The 19,270-nt window shown below is 38.7% G+C and overlaps 1 protein-coding gene across 24 annotated transcripts in view; it reads left to right on the top strand.

Annotated features, from left to right (window-relative positions):
* Window positions 1-19,270, top strand: part of ARPP21 (cAMP regulated phosphoprotein 21) — a 206,522-nt gene that overhangs the window by 104,625 nt on the left and 82,627 nt on the right. For all 24 annotated transcript variants that reach the window (XM_084283167.1, XM_084283179.1, XM_084283176.1 and 21 more), the window contains 2 exons: window positions 894-953; window positions 1,839-1,979. In XM_084283167.1, the coding sequence (XP_084139293.1) occupies window positions 894-953; window positions 1,839-1,979 (201 nt within the window). The remainder of the gene's footprint in view (window positions 1-893; window positions 954-1,838; window positions 1,980-19,270) is intronic.

Here is a 19,270-nt window from a genome sequence, read left to right as displayed (position 1 = left end):
GGAACAGTTAGTTCATATCAAAATTAAATTTACCTCTAAATGTCTAAGGAAGAATCTGTTACATTTTTATACTTTGTGCTTTAAATGTTCAATCAATTGAATCTGTTAAGTAGATACCATATAATACTGCAATTAAGGAAAGCTATGAATAATTAGTTACCTAATAGGTTGTGTAACCTTTTGTATAGATAATAAAGTCCTTGAATTGTTTTATCTGCACAACATTAAAAACTTCAAAAGCGCTAAGGAGTGTTGGACTCTGTCAAGCTGAATTGTAGGTGTGGGACTATGCAGGGGAAAATTTTGCATGCCTTCTTCAGGAGAAGGAGGAAAAGAAGGAACATCTGAGAACTTCCAGTTGAAAACAGAATTTGGAATGAGAGCGACATTGCCTCCTGGGAGTCGCAGTTCAAAGGTGTTGTTCTCCATTGTGTCCTCTAACTAGATTAGCTTGCCCACTCTTCTCACTTAATGGTCAATGCCTAGGAAAAGATGTGTGTCTGACAAAATGCTGAAAATTTCTGTGGACAGCATCTCTTTTCTTTCAAGAACTAGGTTAGTCAATGGTGATAAAGCACCAGAGCTATCCATAGCAGTCAGGGTTATTCTTTGCAGGGACTGCAACCCACTGATCACAGCCCTGTGTGGCTAGAAGCACTCTCAGACCATGCTAAGGAAGGAAGGGCTAAATCTGTTGCTTATGTCAGGGAAGTTCCAGCAATGCAGAGTGGAATCTTCTCAAGATGTGCCAAGGGCAAAGCACATTTCATTTTTAATCATGGTGGCTGACCATGCTTGTAGAATTGCCTTACAAATACTGATATACTCATATTTTAATCTAAAATGGCTGTTGGTAGTTGATGCTACAGTTCTTTGCATTTCTTTTTTGACAGGGACAGAATGATACTCTTGAAAATGGAACAGGAAATTATTGATTTTATTAGTGACAACAAGTAAGTAGAGCTCCACACTCAGTTACAAAGTCACGTGTGTGTGTGTAGAAGTGCAAACTGAGTGAGTGATATGCTCATACGGACCCCAGCACTCTTGAGCCCTGTTACGTTGCAAGATCAGGCTTTTATTTCCTGACACATTTGGTCTACTTAAAATACGGTGGATGTAAATGAGAACCTTTTGTTTTTCCTCGTGTCATAATTTTTCAGTGGCTTCTACTGGCACTCCACTCTTTTGGGTCCAAAAATACTAGTCAAGCTCTGAGTGCAGAGGATACCACTCAGGTATTTCTAAGTAGACATACTCAATCAAATATGCTATCATGCAGGTTTCCCTGTGTGCTATGTTATTCTAGCATGTTGGAAAACAGAACTAAACATTGGGGAGGGAGGGAGGGTTACTACCATATGCTGTTTTTAATAAACTGTTTCTACAGGTTTAAAAAGTAGAGAGTCAGAATAGAAGAGGAGGAGGAAATTACACTCTTGGGAAATAAACATTTTGACAGAAAGAGAGGAAAAATGAGTATGTGCCCTCCAGCATTGCTCTGTGCCTGATCTTTGGGACAAGGGCAGAAAGCTGTTGACGGATTGTTTGTGCAGGGTGTGTGTGTATGTGGGGAGCGAGTTCTTCCCCATGTACAACGTGTCTAGTCAATAGCATAATGTGTGAGCTTTGTAGTGTGTGGAAATGTGCTTTTTAGAAACTGTAAATGCAATTGCTTTCTCTTGTCTGCCTTCTTGTAGCGAATATCTATGTGTGAACACACAAAGGAGAAATTTTCGGTTATTGTCCACTGAATTATGAAATGCATTGCTATTGTCATTTAATTATAGCTCAGAGGGAAATGTAATTATCAGTGTAATTTGCTTTCTTTTTACCAGTAATCACTATAAAAAGTTCCCTCAGATGTCATCATATCAGAGGATGCTCGTACACAGAGTGGCAGCTTACTTTGGAATGGATCACAATGTGGATCAAACTGGAAAATCTGTAATCATCAACAAGACCAGCAATACCAGAATGTAAGTAGCGTCTGTTGTGTTTTCCTTGTTCCCTTTCACAAGAGCTGGTTGGTACCATAACTATGTGTAATTTTTTCCATTTTTATATGTAAGAAATACACATTTTGTATTGAGTGAATACTGTTTATCACTTTCTAGGGTGGGAGAGGAGGACAGGGATGCCTCTACAGCTAGCATTGTCAGCTTGTTTAAGGATTTAAAGGTAGTTAAGGAGAAACCCAATCTGTTCTTTGCAAGAATTGTGTCCAGTACCTTGGAATGTTATGTTCCCTGACACCTTAGTGCCACCAATTACTGCAGAAATGAGTTTATTACTTCACATGTATACTCCTAAGTAATCTAAATTTACTTGGAATGTTGCCTCTTCCCTCGTTCTGGCTCTCCTTGCTTCAAGATTGTCTGCCCAACCTGATTATTTAGCATTTGGTTCCTCTCCACCACCTGCCACTGTTCATTCCCTTCTTCTCCTCCTGTTTCTAGTTCATTTTATTTTCAGATCTCATAGTGACCGTGGAGTTCTTATGGGTTATAAACTCAATCTGGTGGTTCAAATGCATTCTGGTTCAAATTTCTGGCAGGTTAAATGTGTGCTGACATACTTTATGCTCTCCTTTGTGAACTTCTATAAAGCTAGTAAAAGCTCAATACACAGTTTTTTGGCTAATTCAACAAAGATGCAGTCATGTCTGTGCCTATCATCATCACTTCTTCTGCCGAATGTCCTTATTCTTTAACTATCATGGAAACAATGGTCTTACTCTCCCTCTTTACCTATAAACTACATAATGAAGAGGAAGTAATTACAACTGCATAATGCAGTTTTGATATCTGGTATTGGAACAGGAAAGCCCGATTTGAAAATTACGTACTTCCTGTATTCAATTAGTAGGAGAAATAAAAACCTTTATTTCTTTTACATATCATAGAATCATAGAATATCCCAAGTTGGAAGGGACTCATAAGGATCATCAAGTACAACTCCTGGTACTGCACAGGTCTGCCCAAAAGTTTAGATCATGTGACTAAGTGCATCAGGCAAAGGTGTATTTACCCACAGCAAGGCAGCTTTTCCTTGCTTGTATCACTTCCAGTAGCTAGATGATTTACTTTGACTCAAACTGCTGAGGATGTATGTATGTGTGTATATTTTTAAATGCTATTATTTTCTATTGTAGAAGGCTCAGATTTTGATCTTGCAGAAGCAAGTAGTCCCTCTAGCCTAGCACGATAGTATTATTTCTCTGAACTCTAAAAACCTTCCATATTTGTGAAGTAAATTTAAGATCATGGAAAATTTCTTGTATATTCTTTTCATGGGCTATCCCTGAGATACTCAGGCACCTGAAAAATAACACTTACACATCAATGTTTTTAAAGGTTTAAATAAATCATGCTCCCAAGGGTCTGATTTTGAAAGCTGAGAGAACTACAGCAACTCGATAAATGTGACGCTCAAACTGCTAACGCTTAGGATCTGATAATACCTGCCACCCTGTGCAAGAGCTATGTCTGGTATGAATATGAAAAAGCTGTGTATGCACCAAACTAGTGTTCATTTCTAAGCTGTAAATGAGGAAAAAAAAAAAAGCTTTTCTCTTAAAACGCAATCACATTTGAAAGCTTTTTAGGCATTCCTCTCTTTACAGTTGCCCCTTTTCCATTTGTGTTTATCACCTCTGTAGTGCAACAACTGCTACAGACCTTCCCTTGCAGCATTGCCTTCTCCTGGCTGACTTGGTAATGTGATATCATCACATTAATATCTGGTAACACCTTGCGTGGCTGCGCATCTTGTATTGATAGCATTGGAAGCACTGATGGAAATGCTTGCACAGCACTTCTGGAGAGGACACCAGAGTCCTAGACCTCTTCAACAGCTGAAACTGAGTACTCTGGTGAAGCTGTGGCTTCTTGCGTGGTGGGAATGAGAAAACAAGTCTGGTTACCAGGCATTAACTGATATCTCTATGAGCAAGTTCTGAGGACAGGATGCTGCAGGGGCGTGCTGGCTCCGATGACCCTTTCAGCTTTCAAGGTGGTGACGCAGGCTGGAGGCGAGTCATACAGCCAGACAAATTGGTTCTGACAACATTCATGTGCAGATCTTCCAGAAATAAACACAGGGTTTGGCCCTCATTTTTACTGTGAGTACAACCATTCTGTAAGCACCATATAAACTGCAGATTTTTACTCCTTCTGCAATGTTTGACGGTAGATAACTGAATAGAGAGCTCATATTGCATCATGGTGCTTCCAGTGTGTTATCTATAATACTTTGGTACTGCTCTAAAGTAAAGCTTTGTTAAAAGTCCTTTCTTTTTTCATAATTGGAGAAGACAGCATGCTTTTTAAATGTTCCTGGCTCTGACAGAAAATAGATGTTGTTATCCAGTATGAATAAGGGTTGATGAGATTTTATTATCCATACCAAATAGTCTACAATTTCCACATCTGAAAGTGTGCAGTGTGATTTCATGTGTGCTTCATTTCAGTATTCTCAGGAGAAACAATTTTATGTAGTTCAGAGCCAACACCAAATACTGGGAATGTGTTGACTCTATTAATTACTACTTGGAAAATATCCAGCATACTGGAGTATCTGGAGAGCAATCAAAGGGCAGTTCAGTGTAGTTATGCTGTGCTGTAAGCCTGAGTCTTGATATTATGAGGGACCCCATAGATATTTTTGAAGATTTGTGTTCTGTCAATAAATTATTTCCTTATGCCATATAGTTTCCAAAATACGTAAGCTGCATACTCTGATAAGGCTTGAGTTCTTTGATTTAGAAATTATGCGCTGCTTGTTACTTCTGTGAGTGTGCGCCTGTTGGAGAAGAGCATATGACTGTGGAGTCACTGCGTGGGCTTGAATAAGCACCACGTGGCTTATTTCTGCAGTTGGGCGAGGGCTCATGTCACATTTTGGCTCCCACTTGCAGGCGATGAGTTGTTTCCTCACTCCAGGAAAAGAGGTGGATTCGCTTTGCTCAGCAGAGACTTCGTGTTTTCACTGCCCACAGGTGCCTGGAAGCACAAGTGTCAGAAGAGTTAATGGCTTTGAGATGAATGGGCTGGGTGGGAAGATTGGGTGAACAGGACTATATTAGATGCACCACAGTATGGAAAAGGGTCTGTCAAATGGAGGATATGGATGGAGTGGTTGAGGGCATTTAATTTCTTTCTTCAGTTGGCAATCTGATAGAGCAACATATGTACACTTTTGGGTACCTGTGCCAGTTAAAAAGTACCTCCTTTTAGGGGGCTTGGAATTGGAGAATGTGCTCATTGAGGAGGCTGTGGCTGGAAGGAGGGCTGTGACTTTGGTCAACCAGGCTGTTTTATAGAGAGGGGAAATTGATAGTAAAAATGCATTATGATTGGATTTTCTCCAGGATTGCAATCTTGGAGCTTTAGTCACCTCTCAATGGAACCTCTAAAGAATGCAGTCAGACCTTAATGACCACATTTTCAGTCTGAGGACTACTTATAATGAGGGGTTTAGTCTGAGGTGTTTTTTTTTTTTTTAATTGAAATATGAACAAATCATATTGTTTAACTTTTTTATATGAATTTAAACTCTAAAGCACAGAGGTGATCTCAACTAGCCAAATGCTTGTTAACCTGCAAAAGATAAGCCTGTACTCCCGCTCTCATTATGGAATAGTGGGTCTTAAAAACAAATTATATTTCAGTATGTCTTCTGAAATTCAGACAACATATCTTTTTTTCCCAGTGTAACATCTTACAAAGTTCTGCCTAAACAAAACTGTCAAACATTAAAAAAAAATCTCATTCTCAGCCATATAAGTGATAAACATTGCACAGAAAATGGAGGACTTTTAGTATTGTTTTTAGACCTAGACAGCTCCAGGTACTAATCAAAATGAGATGTCTACTTTATTCAGTATGAAATTTCTCTTGTGTCATCTGTGTCTGCCTGTCACCTATCTAAAGATATACTAAAATGTGTAGGGAACTTAAGACAGTGAAATACGATCTAAACAGGGGTTTGGAATAGAGGCAATATGTTAGGGCATCCCAAATTGGAGACAAAAAATGTGTGTCACCTTCTGTGTATTTCTCGTAATTCCTATCAGACAACTGGAAGTACCTCAGAGCATTTTGCAAAAAATGTTCATATTGTAATATGTATCAGTGCAACCAAATTCATTCATTATGTTATCTGTGATAGGTGGAGAAGCATAGGGGAAGTATGTTTCACGTGCCTGGTAAAGGGAAAGGCTTTTCATTTGGTTGAGATCATCACACATGTGACAAATATGTCTGTACCACAGCCCCCATATGTTCATGTACATTTTTATATATGCATGAGTGGCAAGCTTAATTAGAATTCAGAAGGTGGAGTGCTTATGATATAAAATGGTTGTATTTAGACACTTCATGCATTCTGAGGTGAACACACCTATTATGAACTTTATATCAATACTCACATTTTCGGTTATGACTAATTTTTTTTTTTTCCCAAGATCATCATGAGTTATAATCCTTGTGATATCTGGTTCTTTTTTGCCTTGCTCTGTTACTATGTACATGTTTATATAACACTAGCCCAGTCAGAAGGTTTTTTCTGCCTTATAGATGCATTTAAAAGCTCTGGACAGTACTAAGATGTTTTAAGCAGTTCGTTACAGTTCAGAGCTGAACTGTATCAGCAGGAGACACACATAAAATATGTACTTTGTATGTCAGAACTACAAAAGTCTTGCACATTTTTCAATCTGCACTATTCTGTCTTCTCTGTGTAAGAGTGATTTGAATCACCAGTGCAGAAAAAAAAGTTCTCATAAGCTTTCTTTTGTATATACACAGTTATCTTTTTGTCGCTAACTTCTGTGCTAGTGGAGATGCACTGTGCTAATTTCACCATTTTACGATAAGAATCTGACTTTTGTACAGTATCCTGCAGACATATCAGTCAAATGGCATTTGCTGAATATTGACAATTTCAGTGAGGACTAGTTTCTAGGAGATTTTTTTCCCCTAGGCTGATGTTACAAGATCACTTCCTTGAGAAGCCAAATGTAACAGCCTGCAGAGCATTCAACAAAGTATGCCTTTCCCCTTGAGTGAATAAGGTATTCATAGTTGCTCAGTGTAAATGACTAATTCATTTAAATAGTTGTTTGCTGATGAGAAATATAGAACATTTTCTACACGCATTTGGTAATAGTTTGTTTTTAGTCAGGTATATGACAGTAGTTACAGCTGTGTATCTGAATGCATACATATATTGTTAAGTCTTAGTCAAAGCTATCAATATTTGCTAGAGTTTGAGGCATAGTTTTGTTTTCTAATGTTTTTAGTTTTGTCTCCCCACACACATTCAGATAATACAGAGTAGTTCTCTGGCAAATGGCCTGCTGAATGGTGTTGCATCTCCACTGAAGTGCCTTATGGTGCCCTTGATTATCATATATGCGCACAGGGTAATTGTCTTATGAGAACAGAATCACTTCTATGAGCCATATGATACAGAAAAGCATGTCAACACCATTATATTTATTTATTTTTTTTTTCTGTTGAGGTTACCTTCTTTCAGGGGAGTATTAATCCGGCTCTGTTACTTAGCTTTCTGTTGTAGTTACCTCTTTCCCATGCTCACTACAGCATAGGTCTTCCTTGACTACTAAGAAATAAGTGAGAATTGGGGATAGCTGCACTTTCCCTCTGGCTTATAATTGGTGTTGCCTAATCAGTATACAAGTGTCGTGTTTTATGAATGAACAGAGGAATGTAAGGATGTGTAGGAGATGCATGCAACTTATATGGAAAAGCTATACAAATGAGAAACAACACTTTAATTGGCCGACATTTTGTTCCAGTTTAAGACAAACATTAAGCAACCAAGAATTCAGTAAAATTTTAAAAACAATAAGAACATACATTAGTAACTATGAAGATTCTGTAGCTACATAATAAAATCTGCAGGTTTGAAGTAACAAATTGTTGGTTTTCAGAGATTTTATCTCTTGGACAACTTTTCATACAATGTTTTTTTTTTAACTGGGATCAGATTAAGAATGTATTAGGGATAAAAAAAAAATAAAAATCAATGCAATGTTAATCGTGTTTAGGATGCAAGAGCTCAGTTTCCCCTCAGTCATTGCTGTGATGTTTAGGTTTTAGTCTTCAGCTTATTGCTGGCCTTTCACACTGCAGCCTGGAGCTGGGCATTGTATCTTTACACACCAAGCAGGGGAAAGCTTTCACATCGCAAAACAAGTGGGGAACTTCCTGAGAAAGAATTCAGAAGAACATTAAGGAGGGTTACACATTCCACACTGAGATTCGGGATATGTTCACCTCCAGCAGTGGTCTGAACTACCTATGTATGTTACTAAGTGTCAGGGGTTTAGCAATATGTTAATATTATGCTACAGGCATTTGTTTCTGGCATAAAGTTGCAGTGTTGCTCTAAATGCTTTATCTGAGATAGTGCTTTCATCGTGTCAGTACTTGATGCTCATCTGGAAGAGAGTGAGCTTTTTTAATACCTCTTATTTCTTTTTGAATTTTGTTTGTTTTCTTTAGCTTGGCAATACTTGAATTTACACAGCCTTTTTTTTTTTTTTTTTTTTTTTGCTCAACAGATAGTCTCTCCTTTTAGTCACATGCCTATCTTACGTGTAAGAAAAGAAAAGTTGGTATACTTGAGGTTGAGCTGAATTTGACTCTTAAATATTGTCTTCATTTATATGTCCGTCTTTGCAAGCTGTATACCAGACCCCATGCAAATGACTTGCTCTGTAAATGAGATGTTATGGTAAATGAGCCAGTTCTAATAGCTCCAATATTAAATTTTCATCTAATGTAATTTATCAAAACTAAATTGTTTATAATTAAGGTGGACATGTACTTTACAGCTGTTGTATAGTGTAATGAAATATTAGTTAGGCATTAATTGGAGGGCATCTGTGGTATTTTCTTGTTTTTTAATTCTTGCACTTACAAGATTGCAGTTTTAAGCTTTCATTAATGCAGAAGGGTATGGTCACCTGGATTGCATTGGGGAAAGAGGAGGTTACCTAGAAAAAGAGTGCTATAGAACAGCAAGGAGGTAATTCAATTGAAAGCTCTTCCATGCATATTTTATCACTATTAATCAGTATCTTTATATGCTCATCCAAGCTGTAGCAGAAAAGTGCCTGTTAATCAAGCTGCTGTTTGTCCAGTTTTTAAACTTTCAAATTACAAGAGGTGGGTCTGGAGATCTGAAATAGCATCTGTGATTTACTCAGAGTTAATTCCATAAGTAGTGGAAATCATGTTTTAAAATCTGGCCTGTAGTTTTCAGAAATGAGCTGTTGATGTGCAAGTAAGTATTTTATTTTATTTTTTTAATGTGGTGAACATTGTTCTTTGTAACTGCCTTTTATAATTCTGTTGCATTCCTCTTGTTTAATGTAGGAAGCATGACAAGATCAGTAGAAATGAAAAAATATCTAATTTTTGAGAATTTTTTTTACTTTACAAGCAAAGTCAGTTGCTTCTGCTCTCCAAAGATAGACTTGCTAGGCTGTCTCTGACATGTTATTAAAAAACATGCTTTTCTTCAGGCCACTGATCATTCATGGTGTAATAAATGAAGATACACCTCAATCTGAATTTAGTAATATTTATAAAAGGCAAGTAAACAGTGCTGGCTGCGCAGGGAGTCTACGCTCTACCAACGCGCACACACTAACATCGAACTTTCTAAATATACAGAACATTGCTTTTACATACTAAACCCGAGTATGCCTATACGTATGTACAATCAGAAAAGGTATCAATTGAAACATAAACATGGCAAAGTTTTAAAAGGCAAGTGTTTAACAAATAATCCTTTAAGTCTATTACTACTAATGCCCATGACTGGGGAAGCCCAGTTGGAGTTGCTAGTCCTGGTTGAAGTGTTCCCACATCTTCCATAACTTCATTAATTTTTCTCAAATCATATAACAGTCTCCATTTTCCATTCCTTCTCTTGATTACAAACACCGGAGAATTCCAGGGCTAGTTGTGGGAACAATATGTCTCGCTTTAGATTGTTAAGCAACTCGGCCTTTGGGCCTTATGTACCCTATTTTTCCCGGATCAAAGGGAAACGTACCCATCTCCTTTTCAAGGCTAATAGGGCCTGGGTCAAAAGGCACGTCCAGGTCACCAGGGGGCATCTCTAGCAGCGGAGGGGCCGATGGTGTAGCAGTCGGATTAGTAAAAGAACCCACAGCTCCCTCACTGTCTGGCAAACCCCACGTTTCTGACTGTGGCGCCCCATGGCTCTTTAAGGCCTCAGAGACTGCTCGTCAGTTGCCGAGCAATCCCACCTCAACCTTGTCATTTTTAGTAGCAGAGTCCCACACCTTGACTTCAATTTTCGACCCCCATGGCCATGCTCCCACATCTCTCCCTTCTTTATTAACATCAACCATCTTCTTGACATGAAGTATTACTCCATGTATCACAATGGGATGACTTCTGATTCTTGAGTCTGCCTGCTCAAGAAGGAGAAAATGCCTATGGCTTGAAGTGGAAGTAAGCAGAAAAATTTATGATGTAGCAGAGCATTACTTGTATACATTGTGTATTTGAAGAGGACTAGCAATTTCTTAATTAGCTTGTCAGCTTTTGGGAACCACCTTGCCTTCACTGGAAGTCTTCAAATCTTATACTCGCTTTCCTTTTGTTTCTCTCTTCCTTGTTAATTTTTGAACTTCTGAGATGTAAAAATGTAATTTGAAAGAGATCGCTGCAGCTATGCAACACTAGTTTTCCGCTACTTGGAGAGTATGCCACATCCTTAAAAGCAAACATTAATGAATTCTGCAATATGCTATTCTACCATTCCAGAGCCTCTACTAGCTGGAAATAAATTGACACTCTGCAAAATGTTCAGTCTAGCTAGAAATCTTGAATATCAAGAACTAAATCCAATCCAGGGGATTGAGAAGCAGGTTCCTGAGGTACAGAAATAATCCTAGTTTGATCACAGGAGGACAAGAGAGTATTTTGAAGCTCTCAGTTCCTGGCTGAGAGACGGCTTTACATTTCAGCCCCGTGCAGCAGAAGAGCTGGTATTTCAGTGCACCCTTGGCTTGCTGTGTTCTTCCGGAGCAGGTTTTCATATTCTGGTCACAAAATACTGGGCAGAATATTGAAGTATGTACTCAGGCAAACTCAGTACTCAGGGAGTCAAGATGTACTGTGTTTTTCCAACTGTAGGTTAAAACAGAAATTAAGTGTTGGGAAGTTTTGTGACGGTCATGAGCTGTGTTATGATAAATTGGATTAAATTCTTTAAATACTATATGGTCTGAAAGAGTCCAGTATCTGGCCCTCTGCTTGGTCCTCATGCAGAATAACTTGGTATAGAGGAGATTCAGTGTACATAGTCTCTCTCTCTCATGTAGCTTTCAGTTTCACCATTATCTTCATAATGATAAATGCTACCAGCGACAGCCCCACAGAAATCATGCTGCTAGGGTACTAGGACAGAAAATTTTGAAGTGGTGAGGGCTTTTTTGTTTGTTTGTTTGTTTGCTTGTTTTTTAATACATGACAATCTACCTGCCTTCTCAAAGGAGTGGGAGAAGGTGACAGACTCCTCACCTCTGTGGGAGTGTTGCCATGGAGGTCAACAAGCCCCATGGTTGGTGATAACATTTGACTCAATTCAGGAGACACCTTGCTGTCTCGGACTGCTTGTTCTCTGGCCGTTAAGAGATTAAAGTTGTTGGGTGTTTGCTGTTGATGGGCAAAGTTGTTTGACCAATGAATAGTTAGTGGAAACATACTGCTGTTGAGCGAATGGTATAAGAAGGGAGCCTGTCCTCAGTAAAGGAGTTGAAGTAAGAGTTGAAATTATATTATCAATAAAGAAGTAGCAGTCACTGATCCTAAAAGAACCCTGGTGTCTGTGTGGTCCTTATGCCACACACCTCTGAACAACAGCAAGAAGAAAACAAAGTCTTAGCTTCCATGTAGTGTTACAAGCCCTGGTCTTTTCAATCCTGTAAAATTTATGAACTCTGATCATTTCTAATAGAGAAGGAGAATGCCTATCGGAATTTTTGTGACTTTTAATATCCTTGTTGTTTGGTAATAAATACAGAACGTGTTTAGTGTGCAGATACTGTTCTGAAAACTGCTAGAATGTACAGTCTGTAACCAGAAAAAATGTAGCATTTGGTATTTGATTTTTTTTTCAAGTGCTACAGCACTTTGTGCAGGATAGATTTTTTTGATGTCTTTCAATGTGCTTTTATCATCATAACAGAAGTTCTTAGTGACTCATACTATAAAAGCAGCAATCTGTTAATGAGGCATTTACCTTCAAATGCTTGAAATGCCATCTTGAGTGGTTTTAAGTATTAAGTTATGATAATATAACTGCACTATACTTTAACAATTATCTGTATTTAAATTCCCACTCTGACTTTTAGTAAGTGTGTTTGAGCATCCATCAGCCCCTGAATACAGGGTCCACCTTTCTCAAAACTATTTTTCTGAGAGAATTTAATCAAATAATTTAAGCACTAGGGCTGTAATTCTGCTGCCTTACATCATGTAGTTGGTGCCTTTTGACAATGATGGTATTTGTTTCCAACTTACATTCTGCAAGTTCAAGAATTTACAAATCCACATACCTTCAAGATCAAAGCAGTCAATTTTACTGCAGATAATAGACTTTGGGCCCAAAAGGTAAAGCAAAGAGTAAAGCAAAGAAACAGTAATGCTTACATAGTTTTATTGTGGCTGTAATGCAGAGCCATAGGAGAGCCTCCGGCATAAAACCAAAAAAAAAACCAAAAACAAAACAAAACAAAAAAAACACACAGCCAAGTGCAAATAACAAGAGAACATGGTTAAACCATCGGAACACCTGTGTAACAGTGCCCTAAATCTTCACAACTTCTCCGCATCCTGTCAGAAGATGCACTTCTTGCTTGCTCTTGCGGTCCCATTACTCTCCTGATGGTCTGCTTATGGAAGAACACAGAGTCAGTTCTTCATTTTGTTTGCCAGATGATGATCCTGAGAGTAGAGTACCCAGGGATGCTGTTTTGCCCGTTCTTAGCCCCATTACCCTACTTGTCTCCCTATGTGTTGTCACTTATTCAGGAGAGAATTATTAGCATCCTGTCCCCCATTAAGTGCATTAAATGAGCATTGCATTCAAATGCAAAGCTGCACTTTCTTTCTTTTTTTTTTTTTTTTTTTTTTTTTTATTTAAGACTTGTGCATACCACAGCGATCTTCATTTTTGAACTTGCTTTCCAATATTCCGTTTCTTCAGACAGCTGCCTCACTGTTACCTGTGAGGTTTTTGCAGATGATAAATGCTACATTTGCTAGATTTTAAACTTTATCAGGCGCTGTACTGGTAAACTGTCTTTTCCACACATGGTAAGGTTGTTGCTTCTTTTGAAAGACATCATGCAACAGCCTGTGCACTGTGGTGCTGTCAGAAACATATGCCACATAATAAAGATGTATGCACTGTGTAAGTCAGCCCTGACAATCCCAGACTGCTTCTGTGCTCTGCTATTACAGTGACTAAGTCTTGAGAGGCATAACATTCAAAGCTTGTGCTTGTGTTTTTTTTTGGTTGTCCTTTTGGTGTGGTATCTGTGTTTCCTGTTTCCTGGCCAGTTATTTCAGAACTAATTAACTTATTTTAAATGAGTGCAGATTTTTTTTTCCAGTTCCATTTCTTATCTTCCATATAAACGTTTATGAAAGTTCATTAGGATGTTTCTGAACATAATGCATGCAAGAAAAACCCCATGAATTACTTAGTGTGTGTATCCTGATGGCTGTTACCACTTGGCAAAATGATTTTAGAATCTGTTGTTTGATTAAATACTGAATACCTGGTTAAGACACTTATGTAGTAGGGTTTTGTTTGTGTGTATTTTTTGCCCTTTTTTTTTTTTTTTTTTAACATCTTATAATTGCTGACTTGGAATGAAAAGCATTAAATGAGCGCATAATGGGGAATTCTCCTTAAATATTCCATTAACAAGTATGCCTGAGAACTCTGTTCTGTCATACTGAAATAAATTGAGAGGAACGCTGAAGTGAATGGAAGAATGAGACTACGTCACATTAAAATCACCATGATGATAATAGAAAAGTCATATAACGGATGTTGCTATCAAATCTTGACCTTTTTTTTTGTTTGTTTTTAATTTGATACACAGAAATGTTGTTACTTATTCCAGCTCTAACCTTTCCAAAGTACAGGCTTCATTGTAAGGAATGAATCCAGAAAAATTGTTGGGACCTTGTTTAAGTAGGGACTGCAGATGTGTTTTAAGTGACTATAAAATGCCAATAGGAAATTACAATAGCAAACTTGCTAGACAAAAAGCAAACAAAAAGGTAGTGATGGAGGTTGTTTTTGCTAAGGATTTGGTACTGAATATAAGACTTGTGTTTTACAGCATAGCTGAGGTTGGAAGAGACCTCCGGAGGTCATTTGGTGCAACTCTCCTGCTCAAGCAGGGTTGTATGGAGCTGGTTGTTTGTCCAGATGGCTTTTTAAGATCTTCACAGAGGGAGGCTCCACAACCTCTCTGGGTAAACTATGCCAGTGCTTGGTCATCCACACAGTGAAATTATTCTGGGCACAAAAATATGAAACTTGACCCTTACCTTGAAATGACCATTGTAATACTCTCCCAACACAAAAATGAGCCTGAAAGATTTGAAATGATTGCATGAGAAAAGGAGCACAGCAACTAGAAATGGGGAGCAATATTGCTCTGAGATTTTACCTGAATGTTTTCCCCAAGGTTGGACCTGGCAGTTCAGTAAAATATATAGAAGTGCTTCTGAACCAGAAGAGAAATGCAAATGCACTTGATCCAAGGTGTAGCAAGACCTTTTCCATACTGTGTCTGGGAATTGGGTAAGCTGATCATTCACCAAAAAGTTATTTTGTAATCAATTCTCTTTTTTCATTGTGAAAGGAAATGGAACATAAAAGGTTTCCTGAGATTTTGAGCAACATGAGGAGACTCTGCAGAGGATTGCAGATGCTTGGGAAATTTAGGGAATCTTTGCATGGCAAAGGGTTTGGGTGCTGCAGAGCCTACCGAAGTTGTGTCTCTGTAGGTATCCTGCTGATACCAACCTGAATAATTTGCTAGGCAGGATAGAAGAGAGGTGGTCTTGCCTGCTGAAAAGACCTACCTTTTTTTTTTTAATTTTACTTTTGGAAGATCTGAGGGGAGTGATAAAGGGATTTTGCATCTGTCTGAGGATGCAAGGCAAAGAGAAGTGATTTTTTCTGAGAACCAATTTCTCTGAGTGAAAACTTTACTGGGAAGGAAGAAATACACAGTGTTCTGCTCTGAAACTTGTTCCCAGGAAAACAAGCATCTAACTGATATTGAGGGTTAGCTGACAACTTCTAGGAAATGCTAAATGAACTCTTAACGTGATTTGTGTTTTTGTGAAGTTGTGCTTTAGGGCACAGATGGTTTATTCCACCAATAATGTCAAGCAATAATAAATTTGGGTGATCAAAAGGTTGTATCAAATAAAAACTTCATTCCCCGTTAATTTTTCTCCTCCCCTGTGTGTTGGTTTCTGAGCCTGTAAGGTATAATTGGTCATACATTCAGATTTTCTCAGTACACTTTCATACCACAAAAATCCCATTGATATTGTTATAAATGAAGATACACCTCAATCTGAATTTAGTAATATTTATAAAAGGCAAGTAAACAGTGCTGGCTGCGCAGGGAGTCTATGCTCTACCAACGCGCACACACTAACATCGAACTTTCTAAATATACAGAACATTGCTTTTACATACAAAACCCGAGTATGCCTATACGTATGTACAATCAGAAAAGGTATCAATTGAAACATAAACATGGCAAAGTTTTAAAAGGCAAGTGTTTAACAAATAATCCTTTAAGTCTATTACTACTAATGCCCATGACTGGGGAAGCCCAGTTGGAGTTGCTAGTCCTGGTTGAAGTGCTCCCACATCTTCCATAACTTCATTAATTTTTCTCAAATCATATAACAGTCTCCATTTTCCATTCCTTCTCTTGATTACAAACACCGGAGAATTCCAGGGCTAGTTGTGGGAACAATATGTCTCGCTTTAGATTGTTAAGCAACTCGGCCTTTGGGCCTTATGTACCCTATTTTTCCCGGATCGAAGGGAAACGTATCCATCTCCTTTTCAAGGCTAATAGGGCCTGGGTCAAAAGGCACGTCCAGGTCACCAGGGGGCATCTCTAGCAGCGGTGGGGCCGCTCGTGTAGCAGTCGGATTAGTAAAAGAACCCACAGCTCCCTCACTGTCTGGCAAACCCCACGTTTCTGACTGTGGCCCCCCATGGCTCTTTAAGGCCTCAGAGACTGCTCGTCAGTTGCTGAGCAATCCCACCGCAACCTTGTCATTTTTAGTAGCAGAGTCCCACACCTTGACCTCAATTTGGTCCCATATTTCAGGGTCATAAACTGTCCGATTGTTAATAAAGGGAATAAGCTGTAAGGTTGCCAGGATAGTCTTTGTTTCTAAGGACATATGATTTGCCAAAATGCGCAACTGCTTACCAGTGAGAGGCAGTTGTGTGCGTGGGTCCTCTTCTCTCAGCTTGAGCTTCTTTCCAGCTCCATTGTGCCTGCTTCCAGTGACTTTCTGTACAAGCTTCTTTGAGTAGTTTGCTGAGTTTGGCCGAACCTATCTTCATGAGGCAATCAGTGTCCCTGTTCTTGTTCTGGTCCCTGTTCTGCTAGCCTGTCCCTATTCATTCCTTCTTTCTACTTCTTTATTGATGACATAACTTCATTATATCATGTTGCCTTTTCATCTTAAGGACAGGCTCCCCTCTTATACCCTTTGCCCCATAGCAGTCCTTTTCAAACAACTTTTCATTGGTCAAACAACTTTGTCTGATAACCAGCAAACACACAGCAACTTCCATGCCTTAAGGGCTGGAGAACAAGCAACCCAATGGCATGGCATCTCCCGAATCACCCTTTTTTGTTCCCTCTAAACTCTTTACATTCTTGATGGCCTCATCATTAAGAGTCTGATGTTATCACCAACCACTGGGCTTGTCAACCCCCATGGCCACACTCCCACATCTCCCCCTTCTTTATTAATATCAACCATCTTCTTGACATGAATTATTACTCCGTATATCACATACTTGTCTCAACTGATTGTTGAATTTTCTGAAATTGAGCACTTAGTTGGTGAGGTCTGCAGGTTGGTTTGCCCTAAGATGCTTGTTGCTGTGGTGTCCCAGTTCTCACTTGACAGCCTTCCCTCAGCTTTTGCATCCCTGTTCATCGAGCTAGTTATGCTGTTTGCTGCCTAATTGGTAACCATGGACTTGCAGTGATGACTGAGAGGGGTGGATCATCTTATGGGGCTCACGTAGCCCTGCTGTGTTCCCTAATGCTCTGCACGTACACAGGTTCTCTCTGCCCAAACAAACGTCTTTTCGCAACTGGGGATCAATCACATACTGGGCTCATAGATCAATTTTACTAACAGAAACATTACCAGATCATTAGATTAGACTTGATCACGGCTTGATCTCATGCTTCTAATCATCTTCTGACAGGTGGAAAGATTTTATAAACAGTTAATGAAATGAAAATTGGATTAAAACATGAAAGTAATATATGAGATATGAAAACTTGTTATTTAGATGCTAGTAGTCAGAGGGGACACTCAATTTGTTTTCTCATGCTTTTTTTCTAATTTTGGTAAGTTTGAAACTTTTTTTCTGCATTTTAAAATCCCAAGTATTTATTATGCTCAATTTATAATGGGTTAGATGTGTAGCAGATAGTTTGCAACTATATGTTTTACACTGATAGTACAGTTGCAGAATTTTTGTTTATGTTCTAAGCAACAAAACCAGCAAAATAGCAGTCTTCTGCTGGTGATCTCAGAGCAGAATATCTGAGGTAACACATCTTTTCTGTTTGTGCAGGTACAGTGCTTATTCATGGGAATAAAGGCAGGAAAGCTACCAAGCAGTCCAATAATTGGGATTTGTAGTATTTCTGGTATGAGCAATCACCACTGCCTGTAATGATATAATGACTATGCAGTCTAACGACTAAGGAGTGCCAAGCCTCTCTGGGTTTGCCAAAAAAGTGTCTCAGTAGGTCAGGTTGATGGTTGGACCCGGTAATCTTGAAGGTCCTTTCCAACCTAGATGGTTCTGTGATTCTAAGGCCAGTAAGGCATTCAGAGAGCCTGCTAACTTTCATGCTTGGACTGATATCTTAAAGTGCTAACACCTTCAGCTGATAGATGAAGGTGTTAGCACTGGATGGGTTGAATTCTCAAAATATGTGGAAATGAGGCCATTATGTTTTGTCACTTTGTCACCAAAATGCTAATTGTGAAAAGATGTTGGAGTCCTTCAAATTCTTACAGGAAACAAGGCAGGAGAGCTTCTGTCTCTTAATATTAAATTTTTAACAGTACATTATAAATGCTTCCTGTGCATCTGAGAGTGAATTGTAATGGACTGTAATTATGGCATGAATACATGCTGTTTTTGGATTAGAAATACATTGCTAATTAGTTAAGTGCAAATCTGACTGATAGAACAACAAAATGATGGCTGACTTACACATCAGATTTAATTTTTCATTCTGGAATAAAACAAAGCAGAGATTTTTATTTTAAAGTTGCAGAGGAGTTTTAGAAGTTATTTATGAAGTCACTGAATTCTGTAAATTTTACATTTGATTTCTTCAGGATTGTTAATGTCAGTAACAGTTGTGTCTGCTTTATGAAGGTCTCTCAGGTACAAGCATCTCCTTTGAGTGCTGCTGCTAGAAGCAGAAGTGCTCCTTCAGCAGAGTGCAAGGTTTGTGTTCCCTGATAGAAGCCTTCTGACACAACACACCGTACTGCTGCTTTTTAAAAACAGTTAGTGATTTATCTGTGGGTGATAGTGTATGAATTCCAGCTCTTCATTTCTTGAGGCTGCTGGTTGTCCTGTTGAAATCAGTTGGACTTCACAGGTCGAGGGTTTGGGTCCAGGAATGGCACAGCCTTGAGCACTGTTAGCAGCTACAAGGGGTGGCAGTGATCAGCTCGGTGACATTTGATGCTTCTTAATATTTGCTTTTTATGTAAGGTGTGAACATGGGAGAACGTGAAACAGCTCCTCCTGGCTTTTGAACCTGAAAACTCAAAGCTTTAAACGTGTATTGTTTGGTGGCTCTTAAAAAATAAATGTCTGGATGGGTTTAAATCAGTGAACTAATTGATCCCTGACTCTTCTGGAG

The sequence above is a fragment of the Netta rufina genome (assembly GCF_964035555.1).
Source record: "Netta rufina genome assembly, chromosome: 2".
Classification (NCBI taxonomy): Eukaryota; Metazoa; Chordata; class Aves; order Anseriformes; family Anatidae; genus Netta; species Netta rufina.
Note: the sequence above shows the minus strand (reverse complement) of the source record. Positions and strands in the feature narration are given on the sequence as shown.